General features: G+C 43.1%; 1 protein-coding gene across 1 annotated transcript; it reads right to left on the bottom strand.

Moving 5' to 3' along the window:
* Nucleotides 1–5,631: 5,631 nt before the first annotated feature.
* LOC138210863 (tripartite motif-containing protein 16-like) lies at nt 5,632–8,801 on the bottom strand. The gene has a single exon (XM_069170204.1). It carries the CDS (start codon nt 7,948–7,950, stop codon nt 6,289–6,291), a length of 1,662 nt encoding a protein of 553 aa, XP_069026305.1. The 5' UTR covers nt 7,951–8,801; the 3' UTR covers nt 5,632–6,288.
* Between the last annotated feature and the right edge of the window lie 10,427 nt (nt 8,802–19,228).

The raw sequence follows: 19,228 nt of genomic DNA, 5'->3' as shown, positions 1-19,228 counted from the left end.
TCTGAGTAGACTAGGTAAACTAAAGAGTCTGAGTAGACTAGGTAAACTAAAGAGTATGAATAGACTAGGTAAACTAAAGAGTATGAATTGACTAGGTAAACTAAAGAGTCTGAGTAGACTAGGTAAACTAAAGAGTCTGAATAGACTAGGTAAACTAAAGAGTCTGAATTGACTCGGTAAACTAAAGAGTCTGAGTAGACTAGGTAAACTAAAAAGTCTGAGTAGACTAGGTAAACTAAAGAGTCTGAATTGACTCGGTAAACTAAAGAGTCTGAGTAGACTAGGTAAACTAAAAAGTCTGAGTAGACTAGGTAAACTAAAGAGTCTGAATAGACTAGGTAAACTAAAGAGTCTGAATTGACTCGGTAAACTAAAAAGTCTGAGTAGACTAGGTAAACTAAAGAGTCTGAGTAGACTAGGTAAACTAAAGAGTCTGAGTAGACTAGGTAAACTAAAGAGTCTGAATTGACTCGGTAAACTAAAGAGTCTGAGTAGACTAGGTAAACTAAAAGTCATGCGCGCAAAAATAGGTCAGGGACCTCCAGATAAATACAGAAAAAAACTTCCGGAAGATGAAATAAATAGAAATATACAAATAATTAGATACTGTGAGCGTCCGGTTGCTCGGGTGAACTCCATACAAACTGGTTGACTCACAGACAGAAAAAATGGGATTATGCTGTAGTAAGATCGAAGAGATACCTCTGGAGGGAGACGTAAAACACATGCACTCAAAAGGTGCAGATAACGTAAAATATTTGAAAAAAATGGGAAAAGGAACACAGATTCAAGGGAAAACTGACAATGATAGCATGTAGAGAGTTGACAGAGAAGATAGAGAGCAAGTGTGAGGGAAATAAAAGAAAAAAGTTGAAAAGAGGAGAGGAAAAGTACAAAAAAAAAGAGAAAGAGAACTGATCTGGGAGAGATTAAAAACAAAAAGGCGGGGGAAGGTAGTATAGCTCTTAATGCACCAATACTATATCTAATAATTGAAATACATTTCTCCCGGAAAAATGATGAAGATGATGATTATGTGGTACAAAAACGACCCAACATGGGACCGCGGCCCGATCCTCCTCCATACCCTAACATGGGAGACGTCCCGGTAACAGCTGATCCGCCCGTTACCGTCTATTCCGTCTCCGGCTGCTCAGCCAGCTTCCGTCTCCGAACCCACGACACCGTCACCAAACTCCACCCCCTCTACTCCAACCAGAAGGAGGAAGCGAGGTGGATGGAGAGGGGCTGGCGGCCGTGGGGGAGGACCACCAGAGACAGGTAAGGACACCTGCTATAATTGCAGGAGGAATGGACACTGGGCAAGAGACTGCAGGGGGTGGAGAGACGGGAGGGGCGGAGGAGGAGGAGGAGGAGGAGGAGACGGTTGGCGGTGGCAGACAGGTTCAACATGACTAACCACAACCACTCCAGGATCAGGTCATACAGAAACACACACATTCACATGATTCACAGACACAGACCAACTAGAAACTAAAGAGGAGGAGACCAGTGATGTGTTAGAGATAAGTACAGTTGAAATACTACTCACAGAACAAGATCAACCTTTTGTGACTCTACTGATAGAAGAGATTGAAGTAACCTTATTGTGCGATTCAGGAGCATGTAGGTCACTTATTAGGAGTGATGAGGACCCAAAATTACAGAAATTGGCACAAGAACAGATCTGAGTAAGATCAGCAAACGGAGAAGTATTTGCAGAAATGACTTCCCCACTGTCTAAACTCATTTATGATGACCCTGTGGCTGCCCACCATAAAATACAATGGACACCAGAAACAGAAAACGATTTTGGGAAAATATGAAAAATTACACCCTGCAGTACCACCACAGACCCCCTAGGGGTCGCGGACCCCCTGTTGAGAACCTTTGCCCTCAACCAGGGGTGTCCAAACTTTTTGCAAAGAGGGCCAAATTTGATAAAGTGAAGATGCCCGGGGGCCAATAGTTCCTTCTGACATTTTTTTAACCACAAAAGTTACATGAAAATACACACTGTTATAAAACTATTTTCATTGTCACAATTACCTTTATTTTTCAAATGACAATGTCACCAAATATAAGCCACTCAGGCAGACGTGAACAACTCTAAAAACACAATTCTGCCTTTCATTCAGTCAGATAACATTGAACAAACTGTATAGAATACCTTCAATTTCCACGAGTTAAATATCTTTGCCTCATGAACATTTTAAACAGGAGTTATAAGTAATGCGAAGTGGTCTGTTACCATTAAACTTTAAAACAAGTGAATTTTGCCTTTGTCTTTTACAAGATCTTTCAGAAAGCAATAGTTTGTGTCACATCTACAGGTACATAACATCAACAGTTATAACACACATCTTATTCAAGAGTTTAATAACAGAAGTGCCATAAGTCCAAGTGCATTAGTGTGCTTTAGGCTTTTCACTGTTAATAGTGACAGATGTTACCGTTCAAAACACTCAATTTCAGATTGATCAAGGAACAGATAACTTGCTGACACTAATGTCACACATTCATAAATTCTTGCTTCTTCTCGGGGCAAATGTTCTCCACCATTTTCATGACACAGTCTTTGATGAACGCACCTTCAGTAAAAGGTTTGCCATGTTTAGCTGTTAACATAGCTGGCTTTTGTTGTGTTTTCCTTTGACTCAGAGGCCCGTGAAGACTCTCTGTTGTGATGCCGGAGCAGCTTGGAGTTGCTTCACTTTTTCAGCGCGGCCTCTCCCTGTTAGGTTGCCGTACGTTGGAGCATGTTTAGTCTCGTAGTGTCTCTTTACGTTGAAATCCTTAAACAAGGCAACCGCCTCTTTACAAATTAGACAAACACAATTGCCTCGATTTTCAGTGAAGAAGTATTGTAATTCCCACCGCTCCTGAAAGCGGCGGCCCTCACTGTCATAGCTCATAGTATTCTTGCAAGAATAAATGTCCGATGTGTTTGATTTTGAATTCAGCCTCGGAGTCATTTTTCTAACAGATGATGTCTGACTGCTGTTGTGACAACGACAGAAAGTTTGAGAGGAGTTGAAGAATCTCCTCATTCACTCAAATGTTACAAATATGTTCAAAAACATGATAAATGTTTGAAAAAAGTTGAATGTCGGCATAAATGTCCTGAAAGAGTTGAACAATTTCAAATGTGAATGGTTGAACTCGGTGAGTATGCAGAAGTAGTGAGCGACCAAAACAAACCGCGTGGAAGAAGTCAGAAACAGGATGTCAACAGTGTAAATGCTGAATCAGCATTCACACAATAAAGGCCAGTTATTTGTTCTAATTTCACTTGGATACGGAGAACGCTGCCTCAGATGGAGGCGCTAAAATAGTTCAAATAACTCTTGTAAAACATTACAAAGGCTTAAATCATCGTACACGTGAACATTTAGTGACAATCTATACAATTCACAACGTCACGATAACATATGACCTTGTTGATTAGCTCGGAGCAAATAGGATCAAATCCAGCAATCTCTATATGTCACGAAGAAAAATATCCCTTTTGTTTTTTAAACAAGTCTTCTTTCATCACTTTGTTGTCACTCCAGAAGAAGAACACTATGTTTAGTATCAGAGTCTCTTTAAATATTGCTGTTGCTCAGCTGTTCATCTTCCACGATGGACAACGGTCACAAAGATGAAACCTCTTCAGCAGAAAGCTAAAAGATCAGAAGAACAGGTAACAGGTGCAGCACTCTGTCACCGCTAACATGAAGGAAACACATGCTGCCTGGCCGGCTGCTGCTGCTTCTTCATTTGGATTAGAAATCTAGTGACTAAAGGAAACATTGAACAGGACGTCCTCACCGTCCGCTACGTCTTTTTAGCCCGTCTGTCCCAAAGCGAGCTGAGACAGGAAACCGGAAACAGAACGCGGAGACCTGCAACGAGCCGACGAGGAGACGTTCAGGTTGAAAGAAGAACAAAGTCCAACGTTGTTGAGAAGCGGAGACGTGACGAGCGAGACGAGAAGCAGGTTGAAGGTTCACTTCTGTTTCTGTGCTCACTGGAAACATCTTCATTTCAGATTTAAGCAGCCTTTTTCAGCCGTTACTACATTTGATCTGATTCCATAAAGATGGACGAGGTCTGTGTTTGGTTTTGTCGTTTGAAAAGGTCACTTATTGAAAAGAGATTCTCTTCAACCATGTGAGTGACCTGCAGAGGGATCCTGAAGATAGAATATGAATTGGACCTCCCGTTTCATGTCGGTGGTCGAAGGTGAGTAACACTGATATCAAAAGTAAAAGAATTGTCCCGTGCTTGTTTCCTCTGCTTTAGCCGGCTCAGTACAGGTCTGTACCGGCAGCACAACTCTGGATTCTCATGTCCTGAAGAACTTTCTCTCTCCTCATCATCTAAACCTCAGCGCTTCAATGTTTGAGGAGAGACGACAAAAGAAGTCTGATTGTGTCGTGATTCAAATGTAACGTGATCGAGCTCAAAAGACGGTCGGGATGAAAAAGCTCGTTTTCAACGTGATTTGAGGTCCGACTGTTTCCATTTATATGGATGGTTTGGTAAAACATCAAATCAAGGAGGAGGGAGAAGTCAGGAGACATTTTCAGAGTCTGAATTTAGAGTCTGTGCTTACAGCTGTTTCTTGGAAGCAGTACGTACCATACAAATTCAATCTGGATCAAAGGATTAAAAGTACCAGCAGAAGGGATTTTTAAATGGATTTGTGGTGAGCACTACTTATTTCTAGAAGTGGAGAGCCATACAGCTGAAAAATACATTTCAAAGGAAATAGATATGAGTTTTAAATGTCTTCAGTGTTGTTCTACAGGGTAGAAAAAAAGGCAAAAGTTCAGGAAGCCTTGAATGACTTGGTGTGTTTCTACATTACAGTTTACTGACAAAGACCACGACATGCATTTAGAAGCTTCTGGAAAAACAAGGAAGTGAATCTTTAGCGAACTTGGGTTTTTCTTTTGGGGGTAAACAACCTCTTTCTGAGGTCGAGAATACAAACTATATCTGCACACCTCCAGATCTAAATGCAAAACATCTGTTTGTTTGATTTTGGGGAGAATTTGAGTGAAACAAACCGTTAATTCTCATTCAAGAAAACCTTTGGACGTGTTCATAAATGTCAGCATATGCAGCATGTGACGACACCACAATGTACTTTATCTGACTTTTACAATTACCAGCATTCATTTCTAAACTTTGCAGAGATACAGAATACAGCCGGGACAAGCTGTTAACTGACCAACACATTCACAGCTAGCAGATTTACCAGTTAACCGACCTGCAAGTATCTAAACTGGCAGGAAAACAGAGCAGCTGGAGAAAACCAAGCAGACAACGTGAGACCGTCCAACGTCCACACGGAGAAGCTTTCTGCTCTGAGGTGACCGTGCTCAGCACAGAGCCGGGATTTGATTTATCATGGAAGTCATTTCAGGAAGAAACTTTCTCAGCCTGAACATATTGATGAAGCTGAGGGGCGTTCCTCTCTCACAGGGATCTGCACCAAAGGCTGGAAGATTACATTTCATGACCTTTGAGAGTCTTCAGCGGCAACCAGCGCTGTCAGTGGGCAGAGTGCTCCCTCTGGTGGTCAGTTTGTGAAACAGCAGCATCATGTTGTCTAATTCAACTCAGACAAATGGTGGATGAAGTATTCAGAACATTTATTGAAGTAAAAGTACAAATACAGCAAAGAAAACAAAGATACTCCATTACAAGTCAAAGTCCTTAATTAAAAAGCTTACTCAGGTAAAAGTACAGAAGCGTTAGCAGCAACATTTAGTCATATTGATGCTGGATTAATGTGAATTTTACCGTCATAGTCACTGAAGGTTTTGCTCATTTCAACTACTTTATATATTGTTGATTTGTAAAGCGTCATATTGAACCAGATCATCACATATTTGGAGCGTTGCTGTCCTGTGAGAACCACGTATCTAAGAAATAAACACCTTTTCAGCTTTGTCAGGTTTTTTAAAATAGTTAATTTAGCAGGAGAATCATCTCAGTCCATAAAAGAACATTTAAATCTCTTTAGTTTATCAGAAAATAATTCAAAACTCAAATTCACCAAATTTAGAGATACGTGGTTTTCACTACAGGAACGGTGTGAAAAGAGCTTAAAAACAATAATAAAACATATTAACATGAAGATAACAACTATCAAGAAGACGTCCAGGTGACGCCCATAATGCTTGATTGACAGCAGATCTTTGTTCAGAGCAGAAACGCCTCAATGATGGAGAGAAAATGAAATGGAAAATGAAAATGCAGGTTTAAACCCACTGAAACCTGAAAGACTTCAGTTTATTTCAGTTTACAAAACTCAGCAGAGTTTCCAACGGAGAAAAACCTGAACCCAGCGTGGAGCGGCTGAGTGAACGTGGTCTGGACTCTGTGGAGGAGAGTCATGGTCTCAGAGACGCTGTAGAAGGACAGAGTACCTGCACTGTGATCCAGGTACACCCCCACTCTGGAGGATGGAGGACCTGAGACGGGAGTTTTGATGTTGTTGAACCAAAGACTGTTATTGGAACAATCTAATGACCAAGATTTGTTATTACGTCCAAATCCACTTTCCTTCCAGCTCCCTGTTCTGTTGATATTCTTGTATGCGACTGCTACATCAACTCCTCCTCTTCTCTTCTCCACCTCAAAGTAACAACGTCCAGTCAGACTCTCTCTACTCAGGACCTGACACCATTCACTGAATCTGTCTGGATGATCAGAATAAGACTGATTCTGATGAATGAAAACTGCTTTTCTGTTCCCATCAGATAATAACAGGAATGTGTGTGCTGTGTTTGGATCCAGTGTGATTTCTTGTGAATATCTTAAGAATCCAGCTCTGGTCTTTGGGTGTGACAGTAAATCGTCCACTTCCTTCACTGACACTGAGATCTTCTTCCATTCTTCATCCAGAACTTGCTGTAGTTTATCTCTGACCTCTGACACAGCTGCTGTCACATCCTGAAAGTAGGTGAGAGGACGGATATGGATGCTGGATGAGTCTGTAGGCTCACTGAGTGCTGACACTGAGGGGTAGTTGTGCAGGAACTCGTTGTGATCCTCTGTGTGTGAGAGCTGCTCCAGCTCGGCGTCTTTCCTCTTCAGCTCAGCGATCTCCTGCTCCAGCTTCTCCTGAAGCTCTTTGACTCGACTCACTTGGGTTTCCTGCTGGGATCTGACCTCCTGCTTCACATCGCGGCTTCTTTCCTGGAGGAGACTCATCAGCTGGGTGAAGAGCTTCTCGTTGCCCTCCAGTGTTTTCTCAGCAGACTGATTGATGTCCTCCACCTCCTGCTGAAGCAGCTTCACATCTTTCTGTCTGTCCTGGATTTTCTGCTGGACGTTTCCTCGACTCCCCTCGAGCTCTCTCTGCCTCTCGGTCCTTTCTGCTGCAGCTGAGACGGTGTCGTGGTCTTTATGTTCCTCCACAGAGCAGAGAGAACAGATAATCTGACGATCGGTGCGGCAGAACATCTTCATCACCTCGTCGTGAAGAGAGCAGATGTTCTCCTGGAGCTTCTTGGAGGGGTTCACCAGCTTGTGTTTCTTTAATGGAGCGACATCATAATGAGGCTGAAGGTGTTTCTCACAATAAGAAACAAGACAGAATAAACAGGACTTGACAGCTTTCAGTTTTCTCCCAGTGCAGAAATCACAGGCCACATCTTCAGGTCCAGCATAGCAGTGATCAGCAGGAGCAGCTTGGAGTCCAGTCTTCTTCAGCTCCTCCACTAAAGCTGCCAACATGGTGTTTTTGTCCAGGACAGGCCTCGGTATGAAGTCCTGCCTGCACCGAGGACAGCTGTAGACTCCTGTCCCGTCCTGTCCGTCCCAGTGGACTTTAATACACTCCATGCAGTAGTTGTGTCCACATGGAAGAGTCACAGGATCCTTCAGTAGATCCAGACAGATGGAACAAGAGAAGGTTTCTCGGTCCAACTGAACTCCTTTCTGCTCCATTTCACCTCTCAGCAGCAGTGACTGTGTGAGTTTCACTTCCAGGAAGAGGAGAGAAGCACTTTGTAGTCAAGCCTCCTTTTCAATCATTTCCTGTTTAAAACACTCGTCACCTCAAGTTTTTAAATTCTAGATTCTTCTTTGATTCTGTGTTCACAATTTGCACTCCAGTTTTTTATTCTCCAAAATGTTGTCCTGTGTTGTGCCCTCAGACTTTATATAAAAGTGGACAAAGATATGAAACAACTCCTCCCATATTATCATATTCCTCCAGATTCTGGCAGTAATCTTCCACTCGAGCTTATCAATTAACCCCAGACCTAAACTTTGTGGTAACTCCTTTAAAAAGTCAGACTTTTAGTCTGTTACACCCAAATTGAACATTTCTCTCCTGTTGAGATCTCCAAGCTAACTTCAATTATTTTCTCATCTGGATCATCTACCGGTCTCTTGGATCTCATCCCAACTAAACTCCTCGAGGAAGTCTTCCCTTTAATTAGTACTTCTATATTAGATCAGATCAAACCTTTCTCATGGAACCGTTTATGTACCACAAGCTTTTAAAGTGTCTGTAATCAAAACTGTACTTAGAAAGCCGACTCTTGATCAGCTGTTTCAGGAAAACTTACAGACCAGTTACCAACCTGCCGTTTGTTTCTAAAATCCTTGAAAAAGTTGTTGCAAATCAACTTTGTGATCATTTCCAGAGGAACGGTCTGTTTGAAGATGTTCAGTCGGGCTTTAGAGTTCATCACAGCACAGAAACAGGACTGGTGAAAGTTACAAACCGTCTTCTAATAGCCTCAGACAATGGACACCGGTCCCCGCGCTCCACACCGGGCAGCAAGGTGGTCTCCGAGGAACCAACGCCGAGCAGGGGGCCGGACACCCGGTGGTCTCCGAGGAACCGACGGAGGACGGCGGGTACGTACCACCTGGTAGCAGACAGACAGGCAGGACCGCGGCAGGCGGGAGACAGACAAGGGGGGTCAGAACCGGACTTACCGAACTTGCAACGTGGTACCAGGTGAGACGATCGGACGGACGGACGGACGCAGGTGGAGTCCAGGTCCGGGGTTCACGTGCTGCCAGGTGGTGATTACCGGGATGAGAAGCAGCTGTGCCAGCTGAAAGAGGTGTGGTAGTGGGAGGTGACTGGAGGCGCTGACCAATGAATCCAAACCCTCCAGACGCAGACCAGAACATAGAAACACCTGGAGGACAGAAACAAACAGGGGAGACAGGAAACACCAGGAAAAGGGAGATCGGGGGAAACGGAGGGAACGACAAACAGAGACAGGCGCAGATCCCGACGGAGAAAATCTGAATCTGTGTGGAATCATTATTTCCGTAATCTTATAATCTTAACTAACCTGCCGTACTCTTCTAATTCCTCTCCTGCTTCTAATCATCCCCCAAATCTGATCCAATAACTCTTCCAGATTTCCCTCTTTGCTTTCAGAATGATTTTTTTTATGAACTCTCGTTTCTGCTTGTTCGTATTGTATTAAATTCTGGAAGTGATGTGATTTTTCTTCATAACCTAAGAGAGCTTTGTTTCTTTCTGTCGCTGCTCTCCAACACTCATCTGTCCACCAGGGGGCAGCCTTTCTCTTCATCCTTCCTTCACCTTTAACACTTGTTGGATTTGCAGCTTCCAGCACTGTAAATATTAATTTTCTATTAATCTGTTCAATATCTTCATTTAAATCTATTTGATCCATTTCTCTCTCATATATATATATATATATATATATATATTAAAGACCCACTTACCCACTATATCTCCTGCTTCCTCCTTTGTAATGATACTTTACAGCATATTGGAAAATGGCCACCACCCACCGATATTTCATCTTCTACATCCCACTCACACATCCCTGCTAGATTCCTCCATACTATAGTTAAATGTAGTGCAGACGTGTTCCCCGTGTGAACATCTAATCTAGTTTCAAATTCAACTCAGACAAATGGTGGATGAAGTATTCAGAACATTTATTGAAGTAAAAGTACAAATACAGCAAAGAAAACAAAGATACTCCATTACAAGTCAAAGTCCTTAATTAAACAGCTTAATCAGGTAAAAGTACAGAAGCGTTAGCAGCAACATTTAGTGAAAGTATTAAAGTAAAAGTGCTGCTTTGTTCCCTCTGAATAATCTATATTACTATATATGAAGCAGTGAAAGAATTCAGCTCCTTTATTTCAGAAAAAGTTCTGATACCAGACTGAAAATACTAGAAGTCCTGCATTCAAAACCTTGTTGGAGTAAAAGTATCGTCAGCAAAAATACACTGAAAACACAAAAAGTAAAAGTACACACGAAGCAGAAAACGTTCCCTGTTAGTGTTTTCCTATTATATATGTGATGTTTTTAGATTCATATTGCTGCTGGATTAAAGTGAATTTTACCATCATAGTCACTGAAGGTTTTGCTCATTTCAACTACTTTATATATTGTTGATTTGTAAAGCGTCATATTGAACCAGATCATCACATATTTGGAGCGTTGCTGTCCTGTGAGAACCACGTATCTAAGAAATAAACACCTTTTCAGCTTTGTCACGTTTTTTAAAATAGTTAATTTAGCAGGAGAATCATCTCAGTCCATAAAAGAACATTTAAATCACTTTAAATTATCAGAAAATAATCTAATTCAACTTCACCACATTTAGAGATACGTGGTTTTCACTACAGGAACGGTGTGAAAAGAGCTTAAAAACAATAATAAAACATATTAACATGAAGATAACAACTATCAAGAAGACGTCCGGGGGCCGCCCATAATGCTTGATTGACAGCAGATCTTTGTTCAGAGCAGAAACGCCTCAATGATGGAGAGAAAATGAAATGGAAAATGAAAATGCAGGTTTAAACCCACTGAAACCTGAAAGACTTCAGTTTATTTCAGTTTACAAAACTCAGCAGAGTCTCCAACGAAAGCAGACCAAAACCCAGCGTGGAGCGGCTGAGTGAACGTGGTCTGGACTCTGTGGAGGAGAGTCATGGTCTCAGAGACGCTGTAGAAGGACAGAGTACCTGCACTGTGATCCAGGTACACCCCCACTCTGGAGGATGGAGGACCTGAGACGGGAGTTTCAATGTTGTTGTACCAAAGACTGTTATTGGAACAATCTAATGACCAAGATTTGTTATTACGTCCAAACACACTTTCCATCACGCTCCCTGTTCTGTTGATATTCTTGTATGCGACTGCTACATCAACTCCTCCTCTTCCTCTCATCTCCACCTCAAAGTAACAACGTCCAGTCAGACTCTCTCTACTCAGGACCTGACAACATCCAATGAATCTGTCTGGATGATCAGAATAAGACTGATTCTGATCCATTCGTGTTACTTTTCTGTTCCCATCAGATAATAACATCTGTCTGTATGCTGTGTTTGGATCCAGTGTGATTTCTTGTGAATATCTTAAGAATCCAGCTCTGGTCTTTGGGTGTGACAGTAAATCGTCCACTTCCTTCACTGACACTGAGATCTTCTTCCATTCTTCACCCAGAACTTGCTGTAGTTTATCTCTGACCTCTGACACAGCTGCTGTCACATCCTGAAAGTAGGTGAGAGGACGGATATGGATGCTGGATGAGTCTGTAGGCTCACTGAGTGCTGACACTGAGGGGTAGTTGTGCAGGAACTCGTTGTGATCCTCTGTGTGTGAGAGCTGCTCCAGCTCGGCGTCTTTCCTCTTCAGCTCAGCGATCTCCTGCTCCAGCTTCTCCTGAAGCTCTTTGACTCGACTCACTTGGGTTTCCTGCTGGGATCTGACCTCCTGCTTCACATCGCGGCTTCTTTCCTGGAGGAGACTCATCAGCTGGGTGAAGAGCTTCTCGCTGCCCTCCAGTGTTTTCTCAGCAGACTGATTGATGTCCTCCACCTCCTGCTGAAGCAGCTTCACATCTTTCTGTCTGTCCTGGATTTTCTGCTGGACGTTTCCTCGACTCCCCTCGAGCTCTCTCTGCCTCTCGGTCCTTTCTGCTGCAGCTGAGACGGTGTCGTGGTCTTTATGTTCCTCCACAGAGCAGAGAGAACAGATAATCTGACGATCGGTGCGGCAGAACATCTTCATCACCTCGTCGTGAAGAGAGCAGATGTTCTCCTGGAGCTTCTTGGAGGGGTTCACCAGCTTGTGTTTCTTTAATGGAGCGACATCATAATGAGGCTGAAGGTGTTTCTCACAATAAGAAACAAGACAGAATAAACAGGACTTGACAGCTTTCAGTTTTCTCCCAGTGCAGACATCACAGGCCACATCTTCAGGTCCAGCATAGCAGTGATCAGCAGGAGCAGCTTGGAGTCTAGTCTTCTTCAGCTCCTCCACTAAAGCTGCCAACATGGTGTTTTTGTCCAGGACAGGCCTCGGTATGAAGTCCTGCCTGCACCGAGGACAGCTGTAGACTCCTGTCCCGTCCTGTCCGTCCCAGTGGACTTTAATACACTCCATGCAGTAGTTGTGTCCACATGGAAGAGTCACCGGATCCTTCAGTAGATCCAGACAGATGGAACAAGAGAAGGTTTCTCGGTCCAGCTGAACTCCTTTCTGCTCCATTTCACCTCTCAGCAGCAGTGACTGTGTGAGTTTCACTTCCAGGAAGAGGAGAGAAGCACTTTGTAGTCAAGCCTCCTTTTCAATCATTTCCTGTTTAAAACACTCGTCACCTCAAGTTTTTAAATTCTAGATCCTTCTTTGATTCTGTGTTCACAATTTGCACTCCAGTTTTCTGTTCTCCAAAATGTTGTCCTGTGTTGTGCCCTCAGACTTTATATAAAAGTGGACAAAGATATGAAACAACTCCTCCCATATTATCATATTCCTCCAGATTCTGGCAGTAATCTTCCACTCGAGCTTATCAATTAACCCCAGACCTAAACTTTGTGGTAACTCCTTTAAAAAGTCAGACTTTTAGTCTGTTACACCCAAATTGAACATTTCTCTCCTGTTGAGATCTCCAAGCTAACTTCAATTATTTTCTCATCTGGATCATCTACCGGTCTCTTGGATCTCATCCCAACTAAACTCCTCGAGGAAGTCTTCCCTTTAATTAGTACTTCTATATTAGATCAGATCAAACCTTTCTCATGGAACCGTTTATGTACCACAAGCTTTTAAAGTGTCTGTAATCAAAACTGTACTTAGAAAGCCGACTCTTGATCAGCTGTTTCAGGAAAACTTACAGACCAGTTACCAACCTGCCGTTTGTTTCTAAAATCCTTGAAAAAGTTGTTGCAAATCAACTTTGTGATCATTTCCAGAGGAACGGTCTGTTTGAAGATGTTCAGTCGGGCTTTAGAGTTCATCACAGCACAGAAACAGGACTGGTGAAAGTTACAAACCGTCTTCTAATAGCCTCAGACAATGGACACCGGTCCCCGCGCTCCACACCGGGCAGCAAGGTGGTCTCCGAGGAACCGACGCCGAGCAGGGGGCCGGACACCCGGTGGTCTCCGAGGAACCGACGGAGGACGGCGGGTACGTACCACCTGGTAGCAGACAGACAGGCAGGACCGCGGCAGGCGGGAGACAGACAAGGGGGGTCAGAACCGGACTTACCGAACTTGCAACGTGGTACCAGGTGAGACGATCGGACGGACGGACGGACGCAGGTGGAGTCCAGGTCCGGGGTTCACGTGCTGCCAGGTGGTGATTACCGGGATGAGAAGCAGCTGTGCCAGCTGAAAGAGGTGTGGTAGTGGGAGGTGACTGGAGGCGCTGACCAATGAATCCAAACCCTCCAGACGCAGACCAGAACATAGAAACACCTGGAGGACAGAAACAAACAGGGGAGACAGGAAACACCAGGAAAAGGGAGATCGGGGGAAACGGAGGGAACGACAAACAGAGACAGGCGCAGATCCCGACGGAGAAAATCTGAATCTGTGTGGAATCATTATTTCCATAATCTTATAATCTTAACTAACCTGCCGTACTCTTCTAATTCCTCTCCTGCTTCTAATCATCCCCCAAATCTGATCCAATAACTCTTCCAGATTTCCCTCTTTGCTTTCAGAATGATTTTTTTTATGAACTCTCGTTTCTGCTTGTTCGTATTGTATTAAATTCTGGAAGTGATGTGATTTTTCTTCATAACCTAAGAGAGCTTTGTTTCTTTCTGTCGCTGCTCTCCAACACTCATCTGTCCACCAGGGGGCAGCCTTTCTCTTCATCCTTCCTTCACCTTTAACACTTGTTGGATTTGCAGCTTCCAGCACTGTAAATATTAATTTTCTATTAATCTCTTCAATATCTTCATTTCAATCTATTTGATCCATTTCTCTCTCATATATATATATATATATATATATATATATATATATATATTAAAGACCCACTTACCCACTATATCTCCTGCTTCCTCCTTTGTAATGATACTTTACAGCATATTGGAAAATGGCCACCACCCACCGATATTTCATCTTCTACATCCCACTCACACATCCCTGCTAGATTCCTCCATACTATAGTTAAATGTAGTGCAGACGTGTTCCCCGTGTGAACATCTAATCTAGTTTCAAATTCAACTCAGACAAATGGTGGATGAAGTATTCAGAACATTTATTGAAGTAAAAGTACAAATACAGCAAAGAAAACAAAGATACTCCATTACAAGTCAAAGTCCTTAATTAAACAGCTTAATCAGGTAAAAGTACAGAAGCGTTAGCAGCAACATTTAGTGAAAGTATTAAAGTAAAAGTGCTGCTTTGTTCCCTCTGAATAATCTATATTACTATATATGAAGCAGTGAAAGAATTCAGCTCCTTTATTTCAGAAAAAGTTCTGATACCAGACTGAAAATACTAGAAGTCCTGCATTCAAAACCTTGTTGGAGTAAAAGTATCGTCAGCAAAAATACACTGAAAACACAAAAAGTAAAAGTACACACGAAGCAGAAAACGTTCCCTGTTAGTGTTTTCCTATTATATATGTGATGTTTTTAGATTCATATTGCTGCTGGATTAAAGTGAATTTTACCATCATAGTCACTGAAGGTTTTGCTCATTTCAACTACTTTATATATTGTTGATTTGTAAAGCGTCATATTGAACCAGATCATCACATATTTGGAGCGTTGCTGTCCTGTGAGAACCACGTATCTAAGAAATAAACACCTTTTCAGCTTTGTCACGTTTTTTAAAATAGTTAATTTAGCAGGAGAATCATCTCAGTCCATAAAAGAACATTTAAATCACTTTAAATTATCAGAAAATAATCTAATTCAACTTCACCACATTTAGAGATACGTGGTTTTCACTACAGGAACGGTGTGAAAAGAGCTTAAAAACAATAATAAAACATATTAACATGAAGATAACAACTATCAAGAAGACGTCCGGGGGCCGCCCATAATGCTTGATTGACAGCAGATCTTTGTTCAGAGCAGAAACGCCTCAATGATGGAGAGAAAATGAAATGGAAAATGAAAATGCAGGTTTAAACCCACTGAAACCTGAAAGACTTCAGTTTATTTCAGTTTACAAAACTCAGCAGAGTCTCCAACGAAAGCAGACAAAAACCCAGCGTGGAGCGGCTGAGTGAACGTGGTCTGGACTCTGTGGAGGAGAGTCATGGTCTCAGAGACGCTGTAGAAGGACAGAGTACCTGCACTGTGATCCAGGTACACCCCCACTCTGGAGGGTGGAGGACCTGAGACGGGAGTTTCAATGTTGTTGTACCAAAGACTGTTATTGGAACAATCTAATGACCAAGATTTGTTATTACGTCCAAACACACTTTCCATCACGCTCCCTGTTCTGTTGATATTCTTGTATGCGACTGCTACATCAACTCCTCCTCTTCCTCTCATCTCCACCTCAAAGTAACAACGTCCAGTCAGACTCTCTCTACTCAGGACCTGACAACATCCAATGAATCTGTCTGGATGATCAGAATAAGACTGATTCTGATCCATTCGTGTTACTTTTCTGTTCCCATCAGATAATAACATCTGTCTGTATGCTGTGTTTGGATCCAGTGTGATTTCTTGTGAATATCTTAAGAATCCAGCTCTGGTCTTTGGGTGTGACAGTAAATCGTCCACTTCCTTCACTGACACTGAGATCTTCTTCCATTCTTCACCCAGAACTTGCTGTAGTTTATCTCTGACCTCTGACACAGCTGCTGTCACATCCTGAAAGTAGGTGAGAGGACGGATATGGATGCTGGATGAGTCTGTAGGCTCACTGAGTGCTGACACTGAGGGGTAGTTGTGCAGGAACTCGTTGTGATCCTCTGTGTGTGAGAGCTGCTCCAGCTCGGCGTCTTTCCTCTTCAGCTCAGCGATCTCCTGCTCCAGCTTCTCCTGAAGCTCTTTGACTCGACTCACTTGGGTTTCCTGCTGGGATCTGACCTCCTGCTTCACATCGCGGCTTCTTTCCTGGAGGAGACTCATCAGCTGGGTGAAGAGCTTCTCGCTGCCCTCCAGTGTTTTCTCAGCAGACTGATTGATGTCCTCCACCTCCTGCTGAAGCAGCTTCACATCTTTCTGTCTGTCCTGGATTTTCTGCTGGACGTTTCCTCGACTCCCCTCGAGCTCTCTCTGCCTCTCGGTCCTTTCTGCTGCAGCTGAGACGGTGTCGTGGTCTTTATGTTCCTCCACAGAGCAGAGAGAACAGATAATCTGACGATCGGTGCGGCAGAACATCTTCATCACCTCGTCGTGAAGAGAGCAGATGTTCTCCTGGAGCTTCTTGGAGGGGTTCACCAGCTTGTGTTTCTTTAATGGAGCGACATCATAATGAGGCTGAAGGTGTTTCTCACAATAAGAAACAAGACAGAATAAACAGGACTTGACAGCTTTCAGTTTTCTCCCAGTGCAGACATCACAGGCCACATCTTCAGGTCCAGCATAGCAGTGATCAGCAGGAGCAGCTTGGAGTCTAGTCTTCTTCAGCTCCTCCACTAAAGCTGCCAACATGGTGTTTTTGTCCAGGACAGGCCTCGGTATGAAGTCCTGCCTGCACCGAGGACAGCTGTAGACTCCTGTCCCGTCCTGTCCGTCCCAGTGGACTTTAATACACTCCATGCAGTAGTTGTGTCCACATGGAAGAGTCACCGGATCCTTCAGTAGATCCAGACAGATGGAACAAGAGAAGGTTTCTCGGTCCAGCTGAACTCCTTTCTGCTCCATTTCACCTCTCAGCAGCAGTGACTGTGTGAGTTTCACTTCCAGGAAGAGGAGAGAAGCACTTTGTAGTCAAGCCTCCTTTTCAATCATTTCCTGTTTAAAACACTCGTCACCTCAAGTTTTTAAATTCTAGATCCTTCTTTGATTCTGTGTTCACAATTTGCACTCCAGTTTTCTGTTCTCCAAAATGTTGTCCTGTGTTGTGCCCTCAGACTTTATATAAAAGTGGACAAAGATATGAAACAACTCCTCCCATATTATCATATTCCTCCAGATTCTGGCAGTAATCTTCCACTCGAGCTTATCAATTAACCCCAGACCTAAACTTTGTGGTAACTCCTTTAAAAAGTCAGACTTTTAGTCTGTTACACCCAAATTGAACATTTCTCTCCTGTTGAGATCTCCAAGCTAACTTCAATTATTTTCTCATCTGGATCATCTACCGGTCTCTTGGATCTCATCCCAACTAAACTCCTCGAGGAAGTCTTCCCTTTAATTAGTACTTCTATATTAGATCAGATCAAACCTTTCTCATGGAACCGTTTATGTACCACAAGCTTTTAAAGTGTCTGTAATCAAAACTGTACTTAGAAAGCCGACTCTTGATCAGCTGTTTCAGGAAAACTTACAGACCAGTTACCAACCTGCCGTTTGTTTCTAAAATCCTTGAAAAAGTTGTTGCAAATCAACTTTGTGATCATTTCCAGAGGAACGGTCTGTTTGAAGATGTTCAGTCGGGCTTTAGAGTTCATCACAGCACAGAAACAGGACTGGTGAAAGTTACAAACCGTCTTCTAATAGCCTCAGACAATGGACACCGGTCCCCGCGCTCCACACCGGGCAGCAAGGTGGTCTCCGAGGAACCGACGCCGAGCAGGGGGCCGGACACCCGGTGGTCTCCGAGGAACCGACGGAGGACGGCGGGTACGTACCACCTGGTAGCAGACAGACAGGCAGGACCGCGGCAGGCGGGAGACAGACAAGGGGGGTCAGAACCGGACTTACCGAACTTGCAACGTGGTACCAGGTGAGACGATCGGACGGACGGACGGACGCAGGTGGAGTCCAGGTCCGGGGTTCACGTGCTGCCAGGTGGTGATTACCGGGATGAGAAGCAGCTGTGCCAGCTGAAAGAGGTGTGGTAGTGGGAGGTGACTGGAGGCGCTGACCAATGAATCCAAACCCTCCAGACGCAGACCAGAACATAGAAACACCTGGAGGACAGAAACAAACAGGGGAGACAGGAAACACCAGGAAAAGGGAGATCGGGGGAAACGGAGGGAACGACAAACAGAGACAGGCGCAGATCCCGACGGAGAAAATCTGAATCTGTGTGGAATCATTATTTCCATAATCTTATAATCTTAACTAACCTGCCGTACTCTTCTAATTCCTCTCCTGCTTCTAATCATCCCCCAAATCTGATCCAATAACTCTTCCAGATTTCCCTCTTTGCTTTCAGAATGATTTTTTTTATGAACTCTCGTTTCTGCTTGTTCGTATTGTATTAAATTCTGGAAGTGATGTGATTTTTCTTCATAACCTAAGAGAGCTTTGTTTCTTTCTGTCGCTGCTCTCCAACACTCATCTGTCCACCAGGGGGCAGCCTTTCTCTTCATCCTTCCTTCACCTTTAACACTTGTTGGATTTGCAGCTTCCAGCACTGTAAATATTAATTTTCTATTAATCTCTTCAATATCTTCATTTCAATCTATTTGATCCATTTCTCTCTCATATATATATATATATATATATATTAAAGACCCACTTACCCACTATATCTCCTGCTTCCTCCTTTGTAATGATACTTTACAGCATATTGGAAAATGGCCACCACCCACCGATATTTCATCTTCTACATCCCACTCACACATCCCTGCTAGATTCCTCCATACTATAGTTAAATGTAGTGCAGACGTGTTCCCCGTGTGAACATCTAATCTAGTTTCAAATTCAACTCAGACAAATGGTGGATGAAGTATTCAGAACATTTATTGAAGTAAAAGTACAAATACAGCAAAGAAAACAAAGATACTCCATTACAAGTCAAAGTCCTTAATTAAACAGCTTAATCAGGTAAAAGTACAGAAGCGTTAGCAGCAACATTTAGTGAAAGTATTAAATTAAAAGTGCTGCTTTGT

The sequence above is a fragment of the Embiotoca jacksoni genome, unplaced genomic scaffold, assembly GCF_022577435.1.
Source record: "Embiotoca jacksoni isolate LCO1_2020_lvr unplaced genomic scaffold, fEmbJac1.0.p SCAF_48, whole genome shotgun sequence".
Lineage (NCBI taxonomy): Eukaryota > Metazoa > Chordata > Actinopteri > Embiotocidae > Embiotoca > Embiotoca jacksoni.
This window is presented reverse-complemented; position numbering and strand designations above follow the sequence as displayed.